The sequence below is a fragment of the Microtus ochrogaster genome, chromosome 18 (genome assembly GCF_000317375.1).
Source record: "Microtus ochrogaster isolate Prairie Vole_2 chromosome 18, MicOch1.0, whole genome shotgun sequence".
NCBI lineage: Eukaryota > Metazoa > Chordata > Mammalia > Rodentia > Cricetidae > Microtus > Microtus ochrogaster.
This window is the reverse complement of record NC_022020.1, coordinates 59,364,751-59,388,922: the sequence shown is the minus strand read 5'-3', so window position 1 is coordinate 59,388,922 and position 24,172 is coordinate 59,364,751. Positions and strand designations below refer to the sequence as shown.

Genomic DNA, 24,172 nt, shown 5'->3' with positions numbered 1-24,172 from the left:
CATGTGGTTGCTGGGAATTGAACTCAGGACCTTTGGAAGAGCAGGCAATGCTCTTAACCACTGAGCCATCTCTCCAGCCCTTGGTGGCATTTCTTAAAACACAGTGCCCTTAACAGAAAGTAATATAACAATAATGCTTTCTACAGTGTGTCAAGCTTTCAAACAACATTTGCTTATTTCTGTCACTTATTACTAGAATGCACTGAACTGGTTGTCACTCCATGGCTCTACTGGGACAAAAAACCCTTCTTCCTGGACCTACCCCTGCTGATGCCTTGAGGACTGAATGGGACAGGGCTTGGCCTTTGGTAAGAGTAACAGGATGTGTGCACAGCCATGCCCTAGTGAGGTGGCAAGAATGCTGGGTCAGGAGCCCAAAGACCGCTCTGAGGTAAACAACTCCTTCAGCCTCCAAGGAAACTGACTCTTGTTAAGCAGAAATACAGCGCCAATCTATACTGCCAAGTTACAGGACATGCTGTGGGATAACACTTTTGCATGTTATAAAGATTTGTCATTCATATTGGCTTAATAAAATGCTGATTGGCCAGTAGCCAATATATATAGTATAGGCGGGGTATCTAGACTAAGAGAATTCTGGAAAGAGGAAAGGCAGAGAATCAGCCACCATCCATATGCAGAGACAGCAAGATGCGAATGCCTTACTGAGAAAAGGTACCAAGCCATGCAGCTGAATATATATATATATAAGAATTATGGGTTAATTTAAGTTGTAAATGGTAGTTAGTAACAAGCCTGAGCAATAGACCAAACAATTTATAATTAATATAAGTCTCTGTATGTTTATTTGGGACTGAATGGCTGTGGGCACCAGGCAGGACAGAAACGTCTGTCAATAGTTGTCTGATTAAAAAAAGAAAAATGACTCGGGAATGGATGGAAATGTGTGCCAATGAAAACTGACGTTTTGGATGGGGGTGGTTTGGATGACAATGCCTGTCATTCCAACACTAAAGAGGCTGAGGCAGGAGCAGAATGATTTTGAGTTTGAATAAGTCTGGACTATACCTTGTTTCAGCAAAATAAAAAACAAACAAACAAACAAACAAACAAAAACACCCCATTTCACTCTTTTTGTCTGACTTTGTTTTTTGACTATTAAGAAAAAGAAGAGAAATCAGCACCAGGTAAAGGAAGCGGTTGTCTGTAAATGGAAATAGGCAGCTTCAGGCTTTTTTTTAGTTAGAGGCAAACCATGCTTTCCCTGAGACCCCGAGTTAGAGATGGTAGGAGGCACACTATCTCAAATGCATGCCGTGCACACCGAAGCATTCTTGCTCAACAAGAGACAGGAGGACAGAAAGTCTTTTTCATAATGAGTGTCATTCATTTAATTTTGGTAAGGACCTAAATATGCCCAGGAACAATTACAGGAAAAACTGCTTTTTACTAACAACGCCAGTGAGGGCTGGGAAGGCTCTGGGTTTGATTCTGAACACAATAAAGAGCTTGCCATGGGCCGGGCGGTGGTGGCGCACGCCTTTAATCCCAGCACTCGGGAGGCAGAGGCAGGCGGATCTCTGTGAGTTCGAGACCAGCCTGGTCTACAGAGCTAGTGCCAGGACAGGCTCCAAAGCCACAGAGAAACCCTGTCTCGAGAAAAAAAAAAAAAAAAAAAAAAAAAAAAGAGCTTGCCATGCAAACATGGGGGCCCAAGTTTGATCCTTAGAGCACACACAAAGGTAAAGACTTACAAGGCTGTCCTCTCACTTCCACGTGCACACCAAGGCACATGCGTGTCCCCCCAGTCCTGAGAGTTGGGTATGGTGGTGTGTGATTGCAATCCCAGCATTTGGAGGCGTAGTCACAGGCAGTTTCCTGGGGTTTACTAGCTGAGAGCCGGCTGAGTCTAAGGAATGACGCTTAGGCTGACCGTGGGTCCCTACATGAGCATGTGTACCTCCTACCTTCAACAAAGCTGACATCCGCTAAAGTAGCTTTTTTTTTTGGTTGTTGTTTTTGTTTTTCGAGACAGGGTTTCTCTGTAGCTTTGGTGCCTGTCCTGGAACTAGCTCCTCCCGAGTGCTGGGATTAAAGGCGTGCGCCACCACCGCCCGGCTCTAAATTATCTTTAAATATTTGCAGTTAGGGTAGAACACATGCCCGGCATAACAAGCAAGGCTCTGGGTTGTATCTCCTGGATATTGCATTAGGGTTAGGTGATGGCAGTAGGAATCTCACAGCAAACCTAAGTAACAATGCCCCTCTAAGCAAGCATTTTGGGAAGCAGAGCTTTCCTGCACATTTGATTAATATGTAAAAAAATGTGTTATGACATTATGTGGACCAACTTGCTGGTTATTATCCAAAAGTCACAGCTATCTCTAACTCTGATGTGTTAAGCCAAATTATAACCTTCTCAGTGGTTTCAATTTTAATTCTAGTAAAATTTAGTAAATTGTATGAGAAATTAGGCACATGGAACAAAAAGAGTAAGAAAACCAAAAGGCAGACAAAAGCACAGAAGGAAAACTCCACAGTGTATTAGCTGCACATGCTACACAGCAGGTGCCCTCTGAAAGCGCCGTGTAACTCTTCAGAGCTGTGGTAATGGACCCTGAAAGAGCTGTGCCAGGATGTGTTATGGTTTATTCACTTCTCCCAATGGTGACCACTCTGATGTTCCCAGATGACACACGTCATCCACTTAACAAGTGAGGAACGGGTTTATGAAAAGGTGGCATCACGGGTCCTGTGGGGACATGTGTGAACTGTGAGACTTGATATAAAGGAAGAGAAAGGGAGGGCACACACGTGTGGTGCAGGGAGGCCTGCATGAAGGAAGGAGTATGGGAAATGTCCCGTTCATTGCTACAGTACTTCATCAGCTGCACATCATCAGAGCTCTCCAGCTAAAGGAGGTTTCAGAAGGAGAAAACACCTAAATGTGGGATACAAATTTATCAGCAGTTTGTGACAATCTCTCCCCAAATAACCAAAAACCAACTATAACCTCTAGAGTGAGGGCCAACAAACTTCCTTCTATAGGCAAGAACTGGGAATTACTTATGAAGTGAAATCTGAAAATGATTCCAAATATCTACCCTACGAGGGTTTGCCTCTGAATTCTCATATTTCTTTCCCTTAAACTTAAAAAAAAAATATCAATGTAATAAATGAGCGTAGTTTAAAATTCAAGAAACCAGGATGCAAACAGAAACGAAGCAGCTCCTGGGCCAACTCCTTCCTCAGCATGCATACCAAAGACTACTAGCCCTGGGCCAGCGAGACTCTCCTCCAGCACGCGCCTTCTTGTTCTGAAATAATGTACTGCTATTTCTGAATTTTTAACTTTGTAATCTTAAACTGAATTTTTACTTTTGAGAATCCAGGCTCTATTCTCTTAAAGTAATTTAGACTCACAAGTTTTTACTAATTTACTAAACTGAAAATAGCATTTTATAAACTCTTGAATATAGGAAACATTAAGGAGTCATACACTCCTGTATGTTAAGAAGTTGACAGAAGTGAACCTAAGATTTAGCTGGGAACCAGAGATTAAGACTATGCCACACATTTTATGACATTGCTTTGAGGCAATGGTAGTCAACCAATTCCCCTCTGAATGTCTGTCTCAGACAGAGGAGGGAATAGGAATTCCTTATGCTTTGTTTCTGGAGCAGGAATATGTTCAGAATGCTCTCGCAGGTCAATTAGGCTTCTCTGAACAGCACACCACGGCCATTCCTCCGACAAATCCTACTGCAGCTCTTGGACTGGGATGAATTCTAGGCTATTGGTTCCCCCTTTCTTACTCTTTTCTTTTCTTTCTTTATAAAGAGTGCAGCATTCCTCACAGGCAAAGCATCAATCCTCCAGGCTTTCTCTCTTAGTCCTGTGCTATTACAGTTAATTTGTGTGCTTTTATAACTGTGTACTTACGCCCACAGGCTTTTGAACAATGGGTGCCCATTCAATAAATCCAAGAAATAAATGACTTGATGACTGTAAGTGCTTTGAACTCATTGGACAGAAGGCTCTACAGAAATAATATAATAGTAAGGACACCGGGATAAAAGCATAAAGAAAAAAAAAAACCAATGTACAGCTTTTTTGAGTTGGCACACATGCACAGGAACACATGGAGTTGCCATCCTTTGTGACAGCCCCCACTCCCTCCTCTGCTGCTCGGTGCTCAAAGTCTAACATTTGTGAAGACAAAGCACATCGATACTTGCTTTTTTCTTTCCTCCTCCTTCTCCTCCTCCTCCTTTTTTTTTTTTTTAAAGTTTTTCAAGACTGGGTTTCTCTGTAGCTTTGAAGCCTGTCCTGGAACTAGCAGTTTTAGACCAGGCTGGCCTTGAACTCACAGAGATCAGCCTGCCTCTGCCTGAGTGCTGGGATTAAGGGTGTGCGGCACCATTGCATGGCAGGAGTATTTTCTCTGAGCAGGCTGATGATCACTACAATACAGATAGATGTAGAGTCTGAGGCTGATGTTGGGTGTCCTCCTCAACCATGGCCCGCCTTATTTTTTTTTTGAGACATGGTCTCTCTCGCAAAACCTGGAGTTCACTGATTGGCTAGCCTAGCTGGCCAGAAAGCCCCAGAGACCCTTCTTTCTCCACTCCCTTGACACAGGGGTTACAAGTGCAAGCCACTGTGCTCTGATTTCTCGGGTTCTGGAGATCTGCATTCACGTGCTCATGCCATGTGGCTCTTTATTGGAGCCAGCTCCCTTGCCCCTACCATGCATCTTAGACAGTTTCCCTGTCATAATTAGTGCCCGTGCAGGAGCTCTACAGAGCACGGGAAGACTACGATGACAACAACAACAGAAGCTCAGACACCGCAAGCAAGGCCCAGCACAACAGCGAGGAAGTGGCAACAGCTATTCCCTCTTTCCTAGACTTCAACCAGAACAACTGCTCTTTAAACAACCTTAGCATGAGTTTAGCTGTCAGTGAACACTAGTCAAACTCCGCACTCCCGAGTTTTACGTGCTTAGATGCTGCGCCTGCTTTGCTGAATCCAATAGATGCATTTTCACATCAGGTTACACTCAATCTTCAGATAACAATTGATTCCTTAAAATACACTGCCCTAGTTAGGTTTCCATTGGTATTATAAACCACAACAAAAAGCATCTTGGAAAAGGAAGGGTTTATTTCATCTTAATCCCTCAATCATGAGGGAAGTCAGGGGCAGGAACTCACACAGGGCAGGAACCTGGAGGCAGGAGCAGATGCAGAGGCCATGGAAGACTGCTGCTTACTGCTCAGCCTGACTTCTTACAGCACACAGGACCACCAGCAGCCCAGGGGGAGCACTGGACATAGTGAGCTGGGCCCTCACAATCAAGAAAATGCACCAAAGGCTTCCCCACCAGCCAGTTCAGTGGGAACATTTTTTCTTTCAAAATGACTACAGCTTGTGTCAAGGTGACGAAAGTAGCCATCACACCTGCTGACCTGACACCAGGTCCCGCCTTGTTCCCAAATTCCTCTCAGATGATGTCCCGCTCTTTTCCCTGGCTTTACTTGTAATTGCGCATTTTTCTGCTTGCTAGATGAGACGCATTCTCTTTGCACTAGCTCTCTGAGGCAGGATTCCTGCATATGTCCCCGCATCGCTGCTCACTGAACGCTGTAGGGAAACAGGACTGGAATAAATGAGTTTCAAGTGCATGTTTGTAGATGATATGCTTTGTCTAGTCTGTTACTGGACGTCTAATGAGAAATAACAGAGAAGTAATTAATAGGACTTGTTGTTGCTTTTGAGACAGGATCTCCTATGTAATCCAGGGTATGTAAGCCATGGCTGGCCTCAAACTCCTGGTGATCCTTCTGCCTCAGCCTCTAGATTGCTGGGACTCCAGATGTGAGTCACCATGCCTAGCATTAATAGGACTGTTGGTACTTATTTTCAGATGTAGAAATTAAAACACAGTAAGATTGAGCTTTATTGTTATGCACCTGTTATGAGAAATAACCAAGTCTAAATCTGTCCTTGGAGATTATTCATGTATACAATGTCATTTATTAGTGACTTACAAGAATTAAAATGTTTTTGCCCCTGGAAGTGGGGGAACAGATATCTATCATTGCTCATGCATGGAGAACATAGATTTTCCTATAGTCCATTTTTCATCTTTGTAGTTCTCCTTTGTGAAACTGTAAATTCAAATTATTTATACCATTCTCAATGTAATATCAAAAAATGGATATGCAATAACGGACATAAGGATTGCTGGGGGTTGCAGACCAGCATGGTCTACACAGTAAGACCTTGTCTCAAAACATAACAAAACCCAACCAAATCAGGAAATCAAATGAAACAACAAAAAACAAAACAAAAGAAAGAGACCTGTGTAGCTTCCTCCCTCCTATTTCCAGGATGGTTTTAAAGCAATTTTGTTAGAAGGAGACTCTGTTATACGCAGCTTTCTAGTGAGAGGTAGGCAACTCTCTACAGACCTGCACAGACTGTGCAAAGGGCCCTTTTGATATTTAAACTGGTAGCAGACCTAGAGGCTTGGACAGATTGGGTTTTTGTTTGTGTTTTGTTTTCTGCAAAACCACTTCACAGGTGGGTGTGTTCTACAACAGCATGAATGAGATCTAAAGCGGTTTCTTTCTGTAAGTTAGTGGCCACAGGTTCCCATATTTCTGGGGTCTGCAACATGGTAATATTTCAATTCTCTCATTATTGATTATTAGCTATAATACTTTTCCAAAGAGGAGTCTCCCTTTCTCCATTTTGTTACCTTGTGTTACCATCCTCCATGAGGGGCACCCTGACTTGGCTTCTTTTAGTGGAAGGTTTGTTGCTGAGATGATCAAAGCTATTTGGTTGGGTTGGTCACTGTTTTTGTGAGCTCAAAGAATAGAAGTAAAATGACTAGACACGGCAATGGATATAAAGAGACAAAAACCATAAAGATCACTCCTATTCAAACTCAAGATCAAAGTTTTCACTTAATTGTGTTTATTTTAAATCTGTATATAATGTTTTCCAATAGAAGCTCAGGTTCCAAGGACAGTGAGAAAAACAAAATAAGGATATGTCACAAATACTCACCTATTCTCATATACCACAAACATGCATCTTCAAATTACAAAACCAAAGCATCTATACAAATATCACCAGTAAAAACAATCTGGTGTCCTTTTCGCCTGTGTCATTATGATACAGTCTACTAGGACTGAGCCATTTAGATGTTTGGCTGCTAACCAACTAGATTTATGTGGTTGTTAAGTTGTTTCATAATCAGGTATAGTCATAAGTTACATCACAGGACAAGAGTTTCATTCCTGTTGGTTTGACCAAGTTCCTTCGCTCTTCATAGGTTAGTTAACACCAAAATTCTTTTGGTTTGTCCTTCACTGTTTCCCAAATCACATGGATATACCAATCTGAGTATGAAGTGGAGAAAGGACCTCTCCGGGAGGTGAGTGGGTGAGGGGGCAGGGCCGTCAGACAGGGCCAATGCCTTATATCAGCAGAGACAAGAGCTGGGTGCAGGCACCCACAAAAGGCCCCTTTAGCACACTGAACAAGCAACTGTGCTAACCTCCAAATTGTGAGAAATGTCTAGTGGTTAAGTCACTCAATCGATACTATGTTAAGAGACCCCAAGTGACGTGGGATTCCCCTCTGTATGCTGTGAATAACATTGGTTAGTAAAGGACTGCTTTGAGCCAATAGCAGAGCAGGGCAGAAAGAGCTAGGTGAGGAAAATTACAGTGAATGCTGGGAGGAAGAAGGGCGGAGTTAGGGAGAAGCCATGTAGCCTGCCAAAGACAAATGCTGGAAACTTTACCCGGTAAGCCACAGCCACGTGATGATACACAGATTAATATAAATGGGTTAAATTAATATGTAAGAGTTAGTCAATAAGAAGCTAGAGCTAATGGGCCAAGCAGTGTTTTAAATAATATAGTTTCTGTGTGATTATTTCGGGTCTAAGTGGCCGGAACAAAAGAGCAGTCTCCTCTTATACCCGAGCAAACAATATAGGCTAAAAGCATGACCTTACAGAGGAGTCACTAAATTACCCACTATGCTCACCCGTTCACGGCGCTGCGTGAAAGGCACACCACACACTCCTCAGGTCCTTTGGCAAAATGGAAATTCAAGGCCTCAGAAAATACCAGAAGAGACTACAAGTAACACAAATGTAAGAAAACAGCCAAATGTGCCTGCCCTGATGAGTTAAAGGGATGTGCTAAGTACTCCACAGACACACCGAAACTGCAGTTCTTAAGCAGTAGCTATATAGGAGCAGCTGTTATTTTAACCAATACATAAAAACTGACATAGTCCAATATCAGAATGGACTCTAACAACTGTCAAAGCAAGTTACCCTGCTTTCCTAGTTCCCAAAGTAAACCAATTCCCATTACTGAAACCTTCACATCAATATCTTAGAAACTCGAGTAAGTCATGAATACATTAAGTTGCCAAGGCTTTCCTTGGAATGCACTGACTTAAACAATGCCTGAGTCTAGGACTGATGCGTTTCATGGCTCTTCTCCACACTTCGATGATGATCCTTGAATATTCCTGCAAGGCTTCTTCTAAGAATTTTTCAGAAATCCATAAAAAAAAAAAAAGCTAGAGCTGAATTTTCAAATACAATTTGTTTTCAGAATTTAAATCAATCAAGGAAAAGATTGAATTTCCACTTACACAATGAGTAAGATTACTGTTTTTTGGGGTCTTATTTGGAGAAACTAAAATAAAGTGCCATTTCTAAAACATTTGTAGCTTTGACTATAATCAACTGTAATAATAAGATACCAGCTCAAAAAAATTCTTTTCATTTAAGCCTCTTTTGTAATACTGCTTTTTAATAACCCTCATAATAGCCGAATTAAAGGACCCCAACAGAAATCATTCATCCCACATAAAACAAACATTGCCTTTTCTTCTTAGCTTTGTTTTACAAGCTACATTATTTCCAGATGACGCTGGAGGGGACTATGGTTTCAAGAATGAGATGCTTAAGTGGACAGCTGCTTTCTATTTGCCATGTAAATCAAGGGTAAATCAAAGAGAATTCCAAATAGTAAAACACCCCCCCCACACACACACACCAATTAGGAACAACGAACTTAGGCAGAAAGGGAGAAAGAGAAGAAAAAGCAATCAGAACGCAAGCAAACAGAAAAATCAACATGGCATCTCTTGACCAAGTAAAAGGAAACTTGTGGACACCACAGAAAAGGTGTTGGTACACCAGTTCGGTACAGTAGTCGGGTAAGAAAGCTGTTCTCACTGGGATGGAAATTCAGGGGAAAAGGAACTGATTAGGTTTTTTCCTTTTTTAAGAAAATAAATGCACCACATATTAGTGCTGAATTTAATATTCATGGGTTATTTTCCTGTGCTCTGTAAACTTCACTTAGAACACTAATCAACCACTGCCCTGGTCCATGCAAACACGCCCTATTTCTTTTTAGAAGCCACAGGAAAAAACAAAAATTATTTAAGTCTTTTAAATAATTTCTCTAAACCCTTAAAAAGACTTGTCTACCACATTCCTGAAGAAGCACTGGTGAAGCATCCTCTGGAGGAGACATCCTTTCCCTCAGCACAACTGCCTCCCCTGCGGGAACTCGTCCTTCACACTAGATGGGAGCCCCCCTCAAACTAAAATAACCAAATGACAACGGAAGAAGAATCGTTCTCAGACAAAACAGAATTCCCAGTTCTCAGCCAGAACAGTACAACCATGGAGACTGGCCTTCTGCTGAAGGCAGGAAATAACTTTATCGGACGGTTAGAAACAACTGTATGCATACAGGTAGTATGGGAATGTAGATGTTTTAAAAAGGAAATATTTCATTATAATATTATATATAATATTAAAAACCAACTACTAAGAGCAAACGAAATTAGTGCCCCAGAGTTATCAGCACCTTCACATCCACTGTGGCAGGATTCCTAAGGCCCAGACAGGAAGCCACCGAACCGCCTCCCGACAGATGATGGGAGCGACCAAGTGGTGTCTGTACCACTAGATCTCAAAAGTTCACTTCACACACACACAGACACACACGTGCAGAGGCAACCACGTGAGGTGATGAATATGCTACTCAACATATTAAACATTTAACAGTGTATACTAACCCATTCCCTGTTTATAAATGAGAAGGAATGAGAAAAACTGATAATCACAAGAAAACTCTGTGATCTACAGGCCACAGGCAGTATTTGGCAGGAAAGGTATGGCACAGTTTAAACAGCTCCTCCAGAGCAGAGTAATTACACAGGGAAAACAAGTTTAGAACGCAAAACCTCGGCGGACACACGGGCTGCTGGAGAACGCTACCCAAGGAGGCCCAGCATTAGGACAGCCACAGGAAACAACACAGGTAAACGGGGACGGTTTCCAAGTAACTCACAGGCAGCTCAGCAATACCAAGCACAGGACAAGAAATACCACGGAAATGTTACGGAGACATGACAAACAATTCATTGTGGGACCCTAGAACAGGATGAAGGTGCTAATGCTACAATTTGTGTTTTTGTCATTTCTTAGTTCTGAGAAATGTTACATGCCAATTAAGTTATTAACAAAAGGGGAAACTGAGAAGTATAAGGAGAATCTCTTTAAACAAAACAAAACACTTTAAGTTAAGCCACTGGGAGCCAGAAGAGAAGTCATTCATCTGCGTGCTAGCAAACACCCCAGGATCTTCTCCCCTGCCAGACTCCCCAGTGCTAACTATTTAAATTTGAAATGTATTTTCAAACATGTATGCGTAAGCCGATATAAAGCTAAAAGACTTATATAATATAGATAACTTCATTATAAATCTCTATAAAAATTAAATTCTCTTTTTAAAATGCTGTGGAATAAGCTGGATGGTGGTGGCTCATGCATTTAATGCCAGGCAGAGGCAGGTGGATCTCGGTGAGTTCAAGGCCAGTCTGGTCTACAAAGGGAATTCCAGACAGCGAGGATCATTACACAGAGAAATCCTGTTTTGAAAAACAAAACAACAACACTAACAAAAAGCTGCAGAATAGTTTAATGAATTAGTTAAACTCTAATGAGTGATTTTTTTTTTTAAATCTCATATTTTGGAGGGCATGAGATGGTGCACATAGAGAGGTCAGAGGACAACTTGTGGGGGTTGGTTGTGGCCACCATGATGGAACTCAAGTGACCAGATTTGGCAGCAAGCACCCAGTAACATATATTTGCTTCTTTCCTTTTGCTTTACAGCAATGCTGAGACATGCACACACTTTTGTGTGCCTAGCAGTCCCTAAAATCCAGCTAGTGCTCAAGAAATGCATTTTACCTCCTTCAAATTATGTGGTTGTTTGGTCCCACTCTTCCAAATACTATTCTAAAAAATGTTTTCACCCACTCAACAAGAAAGAAACCATGCCTGGTACTGGAAACCTAGCCAGTTACTTGGGGCTAGAGAAGTTCTGGAGGAGAACCTATCACCACCACTTCACTAAATGCACTCTAAATATTTGTCCTTAGACCCGCAGATAAGGGCAGTCCTCACCCCTATCAAGGAAACCTTGATTCGCAACAGATGGAGACCATTACAGAACACCACAACTGATCCCGGTGCAGATCTGGGGAGCTCAGTCTCAGCCGATATCGGCAGCACAACTCCCAAACCTAAGGCCCAGATTTACTGTGGAAGAGAGAGAGGAAGGATTTGAAGAGTCAGAGGTACAGGAATTTTGCAGTGAGATTGTGTCTTTTAAAACTGTCAGAGTTTCACACTCATGAAGTCTCACACCAGCATGGCTGCCTAAATATGAGCCAAACAAGGAAGACACCAACAAACGTGCTGTGGTAGTTGAATGCAGTCGGCCCCCATAATACCAGGGAGTGGCATTATTGGGAGATGTGGCTTTGTTGGAGTGGGTACGGCCTTGAGGGAGGAAGTGTGTCACTGTGGGGGCGGGCTTTGAGGTTTCCTATGCTCAGGACACCTCCCTGTGTCTCAGTCAACTTCCTGTTGCCTGCAAGATGCAGGACTCTCAGCTACTACTCCAGCACCACGTCTGCCTGGAATGCTCCCCATCATTATAATAATGGACCGAATCTCTGAAACTGTAAGTGAGCCACCCCAATTAAATGGTTTTTTTCTTTATAAGAGTTGCGGTGGTCATGGTGTCTCTTCACAGCAATAAAAACCCAAACTAAGGCACACGCTAACATGGAAGAGGGAACATGAGGCCTCAACCATAGACTTAAGAACTACAGACAACTGAATGCTGAGAGTGGAGAAATGTCTTCCCCAGGAAAGAGGACATCAGTTATCTGATACCAAATGGTCATCTCTGAAAACATATACAAAGAGTAACATTACACAGATGAGCAGGTTACATTTATAGATTTAAGAACTCTCTCTCTCTCTCTCTGTCTCTCTCTCTCTCTAACACACACACACAAACACACACACACACCTGTAACAATAACAAAGAAAAAGAGGCCATTAGCCAGGTGGTGGTGGTGCACAACTTTAATCCCAGCACTTAGGAGGTAGAGGCAGGTGGATCTCTGTGAGTTCAAGGCCCAGCCTGGTCTACAGAGTGAGTTCCAGGACAGGCTCCAAAGCTATAGAGAAACCCTGTCTTGCGGGGAGGGGAAGGGGAAGGAGAAGAAAAGGAGAAAAAGAGGCCATGAAAAAGAGCAAGGGGGTGGGGTACATGGTAGGGGCCAGAGGGAAGAGAGGAAAGAGGAGAATGATGCAATAATAATTCCCAAAATGGCTTCACTGAGGTGTTATTCATACACCACATACATCACCAATTTAAAGTGTGTGACTCAGTGCTTTTTTGTATATCCAAAGACTTGTGCAGCCACCCTGACTTCATTTGAAAGCATTTTCAGAATTCCCACTATACAAACTCAGTGTCCACCAGTATTTCCATCCCACTCCGCTGCACATCCCTAGATCCAGGCACCTATGGTCTGCTCTGCCAGGGCCTACCTGTTCTGGACATTTGAATGAGTGGGACCATACAGCTTGTGATCCTGTTTCTGGCTCCCTTTCCTTAGCACAATGTCTTCTTCTGTACTGAGGAACACATCTCCTCCCCTCTTTTCCTTGACGACTGACACTACTTTTAGTTTAGTCCTCTAGAGGCTGAGGGACATTCAGACTGCATTCATTTTGATGGCTATGAAATGGCTCTATGAACAGTCACATTCTGAGGTGGGTATGTGTGTTCAGTTTACTTGTACCTTACTAGGAGATAATTGCTGGCTCGTGTGTAACTGAACTGCTTTCACAAGGACTCTACCCCCTTTTCACATTCTCATCTCTTTACATGCTTGTTAACACCTCTATATTATCTGCCTTCTGGATCCCAGCCATCCTTGCAGATGTGAAACGGTGTCCCACTATGATTCTAATTTCCATTTCCTAATGACTGGAGATGCTCAACAATTTTTTTTTTTGCGACTTCCAGTACTTCTGTCCTTTTGGGAGAATGTCTATATACTCTTTTCCACTTAAAACTGCAACACAAGTTCACGGCTAACTTGCATCACATTCTAACAAGGAGCCCAGCTGCCCTTCCCAAAATGATCCTGGATCTAAGCGAGACCACCGTCTCCCACTGGGCTTCCCATATCCAGCCTGCAGATGAGGAGGGACTGTATGGACAAACAGCACCGTCTGTGCACCGAACACTGTAGCCAGTCTTATGGCTCAGTTCTAGAAGGAAGGAGTTGGAAAATGTCACTTCAGTGTCTAACGGGATGGGTACTGGTGAATCACCCGAAGCACTCAGGAAAGGCAGCTGACTGACTAGAAGCCTGCCAACAGGACCTATCTTTTGCTCTTGATGGTCACTCTGGCTTTGCCTCATTCTGGGCTGCAGGGCACAGTGAGCCACTGGTCAGCAAACACGAGGTCAAGAACTCCGAGAAGTAGAATGCTGTCTTTGGTTCCCACACAGAGAGCAGACCCTCTTGGTCTTGCTGCTCACCTGCAGCTGGTGAAGGTAGCTCTATTAGAGCGAGCCTTCTCCAGTACCTCTGTCCCCCAGGCTCATCACTCAGCTAGCAAATGTCCTAGTTGCTCTGCTTTAAATTGTGCTGTTTATATCTTTACTATTGAATTATAAGGTTTTCCACATATTCTAGATCAGGGTTTGAAAATATTTTCTCCCATTCTGTGGGCTTGTGGGCTATCTTTTCACCCTTCAGTTTGTTCTGAGACAAAGTCAACTATATAGGTCCAAGTCTCCTGGAACTCTCTATGTAGATCAGGCTGGCATCAAACTCAAAAGAAATCTGCTTGCCTTTTGTTTGTATTAACTGCATCAATGCCTTGTTTGAGTCGTATGAAACAACGTTTTCATTTTTATTTTTCTGGAGGCCTGGTCTCAGGCTCAGGTTGGCCCTGCTCAGGATGACCTTGAACTTCGGATCCTCCTGCCTCCTTCCAAGTGCTGGGATTCCCAGAGTGCACTACTGCGCTGGGTTATACGATCCTGGAGAGCAAACCCAGGGCCATGTGAGTTCCGGATAAGCAATCTACCCAAACTACCCAGAGTTTTCAATTTTGAGGAAGTCTAATTTATCTATTTTTCTTTTGTTCTTTGTGCTTTTGGTGTATCTAAGAAATCTTTGCTTGACCCAAACTCCTGATAATTCACTTATATTTCCTCTAAATACTGCATGATGTTTGGCTGTTATGATTAGGTCTATGGCACATTCTTGGTACATCAAAGGCTGATGTACGATTTTTGTACCTGATAAGCTGGACCCTGTCACACCCGAAGCACCCAGTGCAGAGCACACTGTCCTTTTTCATCTGCATGCTCAAGAAACTACTGGAACGTGCTCTCGTCTTGGTCTCTACGTTGAAAAGTCTTCCCAGAGAAGGCCATGGTGGGGCAGCCTGTAATTCCAGCACTTGTGGTGGAGGCTGGAGGACCACGTTTGAAGCCAGTCTGTGAGCTCTAAGACCAGCCTAGGATACACAGCAAGACTCTGTCTCAAAATTCAAATCAAAACACAATAAAGCAGGGCTGGAGAGATGGCTCAGTGGTTAAGAGCCCAGGCTGCTCTTCCAGAGGTCCTGAGTTCAGTTCCCAGCAACCACATGGTGGCTCACAACCATCTGTAATGAGATCTGGCACCCTCTTCTGGCATTCAGGTATACATGGAGGCAGAATGTTGTATACATTATAAATAAATAAAATCTAAAAACAAAACAAAAAAAAACCATACACACAACAAAGCACTATCTACTTCCAAGTATCAACTCCCTTCACAGGGGGCTGCCACAAGCTCTCCCCTAGTTTTGGAAGACTGTTTTCCCATTTCTCTTTGGACATTTCCCTAGGTTTGGTTATACAGATTTTTATAAAATAAACTATTTGTTGAATTTTACTTTATGGGTGCATTTGAAATTCTTTATGTGCAACAGTACGTACTTTCACTTTAACCAGGCGAACATAATTCTGAAAGAGAACATCTGTCAAAGACTAATATACTGGCCAATTTCACTCCCCTTCAGGTAAATACATGTAAAACCAGAAACCACGAGTGTGTCTCAGAAGTAAAACACCTAAAAGGAACTGCTGTAAAAATGACAAATACACTTCCATTGTTTTTCGATATACCAGTATGACCAAGATGACTTTTCCATGGAATGTGAATGGTACATTATCTAGCCCCGTGCAAAAAAGCAACACTAACAAAAAAATGTTAAAGACAGAATAACACAGGAAGATCTCAGAGTTAAATTTCCTTGGTATAAAAATCAAGTCAGAACACTCCTTACTATATTCCTGAAAACACTGAAATTTAAAAGCAGATGTAAGTTACATAAACAAATGCAAAAGACCATTGTTAAGCACTATCTGCTCAAAAGGGTGAGGCGACCTGTTCAACAGCGAAGCAGCTTGGGGTTCTATGTAGAAAGTACTGATAAGCAAGTGGAACTTCATGGACACAAATTTCAGGAGTATAACTTTGATTTTTTGTAAGCTGAAAACCAAAACAGTCAGGAATAAAATCAGACAAAGAGAAGCTCAACAACGTTCTATTTGTTTTGAAGTAAAAAGAAAAAGGCTACAACTTCCTCGAGAATCAAACTAGCATACAGATCATGCAATAATTAATAAAGAAATCTAATAAGCAAGCATAGAAGTTACTCATGTCCATCACATACTAAAAATGAAACCTTGCCGAGACAAAGATCAAGCAATTCTCATTCCACACCACACAGATACAATGGGCTTGAAGACTTCAACCCAGGGCATCTCTAGCCAATACCAGTTTGCAGAGTTGGGCTTTAGCTTCTCAGTTAATATGCACTCGGTGAGGGATACAGCTCAGCTGGCAGAGTGGTCACCTGGCATGTGATGCCTGGGCTTATGCTTGGAATCCCAGCCTCTAGAAGTTTGAAGCAGGAGGGTGCAGTGAGTCTGAGGCTGAACTGGCCTGGAAATCCCATCACCTCCCTGACCTCCAAATCTATTGTTTTCAGCCTAGAAAATGATAATTTCTATGTCTATAAAGTATATTCAACTGTGTGGACAGAGAAATAATTACAGCATAAAGACAACGTGTATTTAATTGGAGAGAATGTGAGTGTATGTATGTAATAAATCACACACTTGAGTGGGTCTCAAAGATTTTGTTCTCAAGAGACATCTTTACACTTTGTAACAATCAGATGCTCTCAAAGGGCTGTTTCCATATGGATTACATGCACTGGTATTTACCATAGCATAACTTAGATGTTTAAGACATAAGACTATTGAAGTACTCATTCTTGTAGCTGTCACTCGGCAAGTAGCCTCTGGACAGAATCCAACTTCCCTCTGAGAGACAAAGTCAAGTAGGACTCTAAGGAGCATGAGACTCTACCCGCATTGGCTGATCAGCTTTGTGTCTGCCGGCTAACTGTCCCTGACTGGGGTCCTTCTAGTTTCTACCTGTGTTTACTTACTACCCGAGGAGATGACAGATTCAGTCCAACGAAAGAATCAGAAGCTCTCTGAAAGTACAATGACAACACACTTTCTGTGGTTCTGTCAGGAACAAATGTTAGGTTAGGGCTTTCTTACTTCAAATAGTAGCTCAGGTGATTACTGGAGCTAAGGAAATTATTGACTCTGTGACACTGACAGTCAATAATTTGAAAACCTGATAGTTTAAAAGCAACTACAACTCAGATGTTATCACTTTCTGAAACACTCAGGCTCTGTTACACAGGATTAAATTGTCCAAACGGTACCGTATTACTTTTAAATGCCGTTCAAAGTTCCTCTGTCCTTTTACTCAGTGAATTGTGGAAGCCTCACATAAACACATACACGCCAGCCACGGAGCGTGAGCTGCTCCCCTCACCACCTCTGTTGCCCCCAGGGCACACTCACGGAGGACTAGGGTACAGTTTTTGCGTTGCTTTCCCTTAAGCAGCCAGGGCATTTTCCTCATTATCTAAAACTTGATGGAGGTGTTTCCCACGAGGTGTGTAGACAAACATGCTGCACTCAAGTCCTAACACTAATATTTTTGTAACTTGTGATGTGCTTTTTCTGTTGTTACTCAACTGACTTGTGAATTATACAGTGTGATGAGCATAAACATTTCCTTAATGAACTTGGAAACCTCTCTGTAGACCCCGAGTGTTCTATGTGTTACAGCAAGAAGGAAAACACAGCTTGTTTCCAAGCACTTATTAAACTCTGCTAATCTGGTGTCTCCAGTCTGGTGCAGAAAGCACACATTTGGGACTCTGGGGCTGCAGGGGCCCTGGCCGGCTCCTCTTCCGGCTTTACAAACAAGGCATCTGGGGCTAGTCCAGAACACAGAATTCTGTGGCTATTGCCAAGGATACTTAACAGGTTAAAATTCTGAGAAATATAAAAAAGGGGAAACATATCCATTTCCTAGCTAATGATTAATTTAAAAGAAAATGACAAAGAAATTGGTTTCAAATGTGCAAGTCACTCATACACATTGCCTGGCAAGGGGAATGGCCAATAAAATGCTGAGGTATCAGGAAAAACCTTGTAGTGTTTATTTTTAAGGTTACACTATTTAAAAATTAGTTTTACTTTGTTCATTATTACTGTGTGGAAGCACATCACAGTGGGCACAGGGAGTCAGGGGACAGTTCTGTGGAGTCACGTCTCTCCTTTCACTTTTACTGGGTTCTGGGGCCTGAACTCAGATCACTACATTTGTGCAGCAAGCTCTTTACCTGCCGAGTCATACTGCCAGGCCCATTACTGTTTTAATTCACCTTCTGGATCCCTGGCACAGGGAGGGATTCAGCTCCAGTCATTCCTGTTCCGGTAGCTCTGGGCACAGGCAGTAAGACTACCAGGGCGGTGTGGGATGCAGTCTCAAGTGCTCAGTGACAGGTCCCAAGGGACACTAGGGAGTGGAGGCTTCAGATTTACTCAAGTTTACAGATGAAGAAACCTGTCAAGTAGTGACTAAAAACTGTAAAGTTTAATATAGAATTCAAATATGCATCACAAAATTTGTTCTACCATTACAGTCACATCTGTGATTGACAAATATTAAACATGACCATTTCCTCTCAGAAATATCAATTCTATAGGCTTGTGATTAACGGAAAATACTATTGGGGGACTTCAAAATTACAAAAATTCAACACATTTTTGTGAAATAAATGACATAGTACTAATGCATAATTCAATAATGTTGTCTAAAGATAAGAAAGTATGCACAGATGAACCGAATTCAAGCTCTTTTTTAAAATTAGTCTACTCTGCAGTAGGAGTCTTTAGAAAGTTCTGGATGTCCCTTTCTGTTTTCTGTAATTGGCTTGGGAGGTTTTTTTTTTTTTGTTGTTGTTTTTTGACTCAAACACTGGGATTCTTGATTATTAAAAATCACTGGTTAGGTTGGTTTTTTTCAACCACTTCATAATAACCATGAAAAATTTTTAAGGTTTCTAAGAGCACAGTCGGACTTTGAGAGAAGTACTGTTACTCATACATCTGACAATACAGAGAAATCGGTGACTTACATAATCCGGGAGAGGAACGTCGCTGGAACTCAGGGGACCTCTCAAGGACTGGGTGGCTTGTTCCAGAACTTTGTTGTGTTTTTTAGACAGCAAAGAAAACAAACTGAAAAACACAAAGGAAAACCTGATTACATTAAGAAAACTAAAGGTCTAATACCGGATTATTAGTGATAATAATTATTAGTAATAATATAATAATAGTAATTATTATAGTTCCATAGCATATTAGTCATTCTGAAATCTGTTTTGAAGCAGTCTCAGGAAGAAAACAGGTTTATTGAGTGGACTGAAACAGCACCTGGCTAGGCAGTAACTGAGCACGGCCAGAAACAGCAAACAATTCTTTTCATGTCTGTGTCAGCAGTAGGGTCAGTAGCATTATTTATTTAGCAAAATGGAGTAAGAGGGATGTCTGAATAGTAAGGGGATGATTAAATATTAAGGGTCTCACTGAAAAAGTTTCACAGGTTAAAATTTTGTCTTAAACACAAAGAACTCTCAAAAGATCACTACAAGAAAAAACAGGACAGAGATAAGCAAACTGGGATACAAACTAGCTGGTAACAGTCTCAATGTACTCAGTGTAAAACACGCGAGCCTGAGGATCTTAGCGGTCTGCTCTTTCCAGTAAGGATGCTGGCTCAGACTGCTTCTCTGGTGCACAGGACCACAGGATGTAAGGGGCCATTTCTCAAGAAGAGTGATTTTAAAGATACAGTTAATGAGATTTCTACTTCTGGTCATGACGGGGTAACTGGTACCAGATGAACTTTCCTGCAGTAATCAACGCAAACTTAGGGGAAATAAATAAAACAACTGTTTTAGATAATGTGAACTATAGGCTCATGATTCCTAAACCAAGAGAGACACGAGAACCCAACAACGGTGAATTTCTGTCACTTGAATTTGCAGAGCTTTGTATGCGATAGGAGAAAACGGCAAGGAAGGTCTAGAAATCTGAATGTCCGGAAAAGTATTGAGTACCAGTGAGAGCAAGATCCCTTAAGATGTGCAGTGAACTGCCGAGGGCTTATACAATAAACACATGTTGGAACTGATAATAGATTGAAGACTACAGGTAATCCAACAAACCAGTGGATGAAATTCTGTCTCATGAGCAGTAAGGTGAGTTCTCAAATGGTCATTTTAGAACAGGAATATTTCAGAATCTGGATTACTGTGATCTGAGAGGCATCTTAATAAAGCTACAACACATGAATGTTTTTCAAATAATAAAAGTGATTTACATTAAATGTAAGTGGACTATACCCTCCAATTAAATGGCAAGGTTTTTTATTTTGTTTGTTTGGTTTTTTTTTTTTTTTAGCCTGGATAGACTATCAAGACCCAACCATATGCTCTTAAAAAAAAAACTTTACAAATCTAAAGACAGACATGTATTCATAATTATAACAAAACTGGGTGGCCATGGTAACTACAAACACAGTAGGCTGAATAACGAGTATTATTATTAGAGATAAATAGAAAGAATTTTTTCAAGACAAGGCTTTTCTGTAGTTTTTGTGCCTGTCCTGGAACTAGCTCTTGTAGACCAGGCTGGCCTTGAAAACACAGAGATCCACTTGCCTCTGCCTCCCCAGTGCTGGGATTAAAGGCGTGAGCCACCACTACCAGGCAAATAGAAAGATTTTATAATGATAAAGCCAATTCACTAAGAAGATATAATTCCAAATGTATATGTCTAGTATTAGAACCACAAATATGTATTTTATGCATACACATATGTCCTAATAATAAATGTATATAGTCATATATCCTAATAGTACTGTATCTAATGAATAAAGACTCTAGATTAGATGGAAGCTTAAAAATGCAGGCAATTCTGGTCCTATACACTTTCCATTTAAACTTGTTGTGATCTGTAGTACTTTTTTAAAATGATAAAACTATTATTTTAGTATTTCTTAGTAATGATTTTTTAAATAGAACATTGACTTGAATATCAATTTTGGAAAGACACTAATTATTTCGGATGGATCTAGCAGGATAATCCAAGAAGTTGAAACCACTAAACATTCTTTCTAGATTAAAGTGCTTTTTGTCTTTTTTTCCTTCTTTGTTTTGGCAATTTTTGTTTTGGCAATACTGGGAATTGACCCAAGAATCCACATATACTGGACAAATGCTCTATCACTAAGCTACACCCCCAAACCATTTTTCACTTTTTAAATTTCCCTTCCCCATTCCCTGCCTATGGTTTGCAGTGCTCCACATTAATCCCAAAGACTCATGTGTGCTAGGTGATAATTCCACTACAAGGCTGTACTCCCTCCCAGTCTTAAATTCTAACTAACATTCCTGGCTTTTTAATGTGGGTTCTGGGATAAGACTTAGGTTCCTGACCTTGCAAGCCAAGTACTTCCCTGACTGAACCATCTTTCCAGCCAGGGATATTGAGACTAAAAGAAGTTTGAGGTTAGTTCTACTCTAGGTCACGGCACAACGCAGAAGCATACACTGGATGCTCTAAAAGGTATCCAAGAGGAACAAAGCATCTATCTCTCTCTGAAGAGTCGGAGTGCAGGGCTACTCTCTGTTACAGAACCAGGGATGTTGGATTCACAGCCCCTTCTCTCTTTCTGTGGAAAAAATCACTTGAAATTGTTTTCTTTGGAAAAGATAGGCCAGCTTATTTGTTTACTTTACAAAGAATGGTAGCAATCTGTTTCCCTTGTTAAGAGAGCAAACAAGGGAATGAGCTGCAATCCCAGCATAAGGTACTTCTTTGAGTGCGATGGAGGAGCTGCTGATTAAGGGCAGCAAGGATGAAGTACACTTCCCCGAGAAGCTGTGGCTACGGTTTCCAGCTTTAAGAAAGTGCGCAAGAACAGATGATGTGAGGTCTCTTCCAGTTCTCTATCATGAATGAGACACGGAATTCACACTTAGTCTAAGTTGTTATTCTCATTCAACTTAATAGGCTTTTCCCTCACACTTTATAGCTACTGCTTGCAAAATCTTGTGTGTGCTTTTTTAAAAATTCTAATTTTGGCATTCATTTAGCATTTTTAAGGCAAAATGACCTAAATTTATATGAGAATGACTTGCAAATTGCAGAGTGAGAAAAGTAACTTCTGCTTAAGCTCTGCATTCCAAGTGCTCAGCACTGGCTTGGTGCTAGTCAAAGTAGCAGATACAGGATGGCTACGTGCACAGGAAAAGCTGAGCACACATGTAAGCGAAGCTGATCCTCGGGGTGATTAGTATTCAGTCAGAGGGACATACGCTCCAAAAATACCCTTCTAAAGTTAGAGAAAGATTTGCTTTTCTTTAAGTACAACAATATCCACTATAAACTGGACAGTTAGTGGAAAACTGAAAAAATTAAAACAGATCTAGAAGAGCACGGGTAAGTAAACTGGAATACTGGGAACTCGGCAGCAATTTCATATTAATACATGCAGCTTTAAATTATTATGGTTAAAGCTAACCTAGGTAAACAAAAACCCCCTTTAAAATCAAGTATCTGCTATGGGCTCCTCTCTCTCTCACACACACACATTGCATCACACACGTTCTTCTGGTATCACTGGATAAATACACAGGGTATTTCTATAAGCTTTTTGGGAGAAGGGGTCTGGAACACTATAAAGTCCTGCTAAGAAAGAACATGCTATCCCGAGGAAATCAGACGCCCTGCCAGGAGACAGCGTTGCACAAGAGAAGGCAGCATGTAAATAAAAATGTGTGGTCAGTCCAAACTGGGACATGCTGAGAAGATCACAAGCTGGCACAAATGCTGCAGCTGAGGGTGCACAGATGGCAGGAGATGGGACCAGAATGAAGACAGTTTGAAGACAGACTGTGAAGGGACGCTCATGGCCCATCAAAACCCTGGGCTTTGTTCTACACAGTTGAGAAGCTAGTGCAAAATGCAGAAGGAAATGGGGTCCCAGTCCACGGAGTTAAAGTCTAGTGGGTTAAATTCTGAAGCAGCGCATACTCTGTCAGAGTGCTCCGGAACCACCTCCGCCCCCAAGGCTACTCAAGACCACTGGAGACAATCAACCAGAGGGGAGTGTTCAGAAGACAGTGAGGGGACTTGGCAAGCATGGGGGGTCTAAACCAGAGCCAACCACAGAAGTGGAGGTGGTCACCCATGTGCATTGCAGAGTATAAGCAATGGCATGCAGGACTGAGCTTGGGGAGCAACTAAAACTAAAACCGTAAGTAAGCAAAGGTAATGTCACCTGGTAACAGAGGCAGGTACCTAGAAAAGGGTCATTTCAGGGAAGGGACAAGGTGTCAAATGACTAAGGAATGCAAAGAAGCCCCTGGTTTGGTATGAGGAAACAGACTAGCTCCAGCCTTACCACTCCACTCCAAGAGGGATGGAAAGGCAGGCACTGGGGGGCGGGGGTAGAGGTCTTGGCCTAAGGCACAGCTCTAGGAGCAGCCTTCCCCCTCTGGAAAAGATGCAGTGCTCCCTGCCTCTGATGAACACTCTTCCTCTGCTCGCTTGGCACCAAAGCTCTTTATGTTCTATCTCACTTTTAAACAGTTTTAAGAAGGAGTAACCTATGTATACAACACGAGTTTTGAAAAATGTAACCATTCACATAACCCATTATTATAATCAAGATGGAGAATATTTCTATTTCTCCAGAAAGTTCCCCTGGGCCTTTCATAGTTAGTCTTGTTCCGTAATACACTCCATTTCACTCCAGGCAACTACCGAAACATTCCTTTGCCCCTTTAGAATCTCACACAAACAGATCAGACCATACACACACTCTGGCTCCGCCTCTCTGATGCAGTACAGTGCTTTTTCGGGTTGTTCCATGGTTGATGTATAACGCATCCCTTTGTAATGCTCCGTAGTTTTCCCTTCTGTGAATAGACCTCAATTTTTCTATTTACTAGCTGTTTCCAGGGTTCAGCCACTATAATTCCAAAGCTTTTCTTCTACAGTTTCTCCACCAGGTCTCACAGTCCTAACTCTTGTGTTTAAGTCCATGACCCATTTGTACCAATGCGTCTGGCATGGAGCAAGAGCCAAGTTCTGTTTGTTTCACAGGGTGGAGGAGGATATGGGTATTTAATTGCTCTGGCACTAACAGGCTATCTTTCCCCCTAGAATTATCTTCTCCCCCTTGCTGAGATGTCATTGACTGTGGATGCACCCTCCTATTTCTGGACTCCAGCCCACTGTTCTGTAAGCTACGGTCACTAACACCC

General features: G+C 42.0%; 1 protein-coding gene across 1 annotated transcript in view; it reads right to left on the bottom strand.

The window, feature by feature from the left end:
- The window catches only part of Dym (dymeclin), a 269,386-nt gene that overhangs the window by 84,903 nt on the left and 160,311 nt on the right, over positions 1 to 24,172 (bottom strand). The window contains exon 14 of the mRNA XM_026783375.1: positions 18,974 to 19,076. Within this exon, the coding sequence (XP_026639176.1) occupies positions 18,974 to 19,076 (103 nt within the window). The remainder of the gene's footprint in view (positions 1 to 18,973; positions 19,077 to 24,172) is intronic.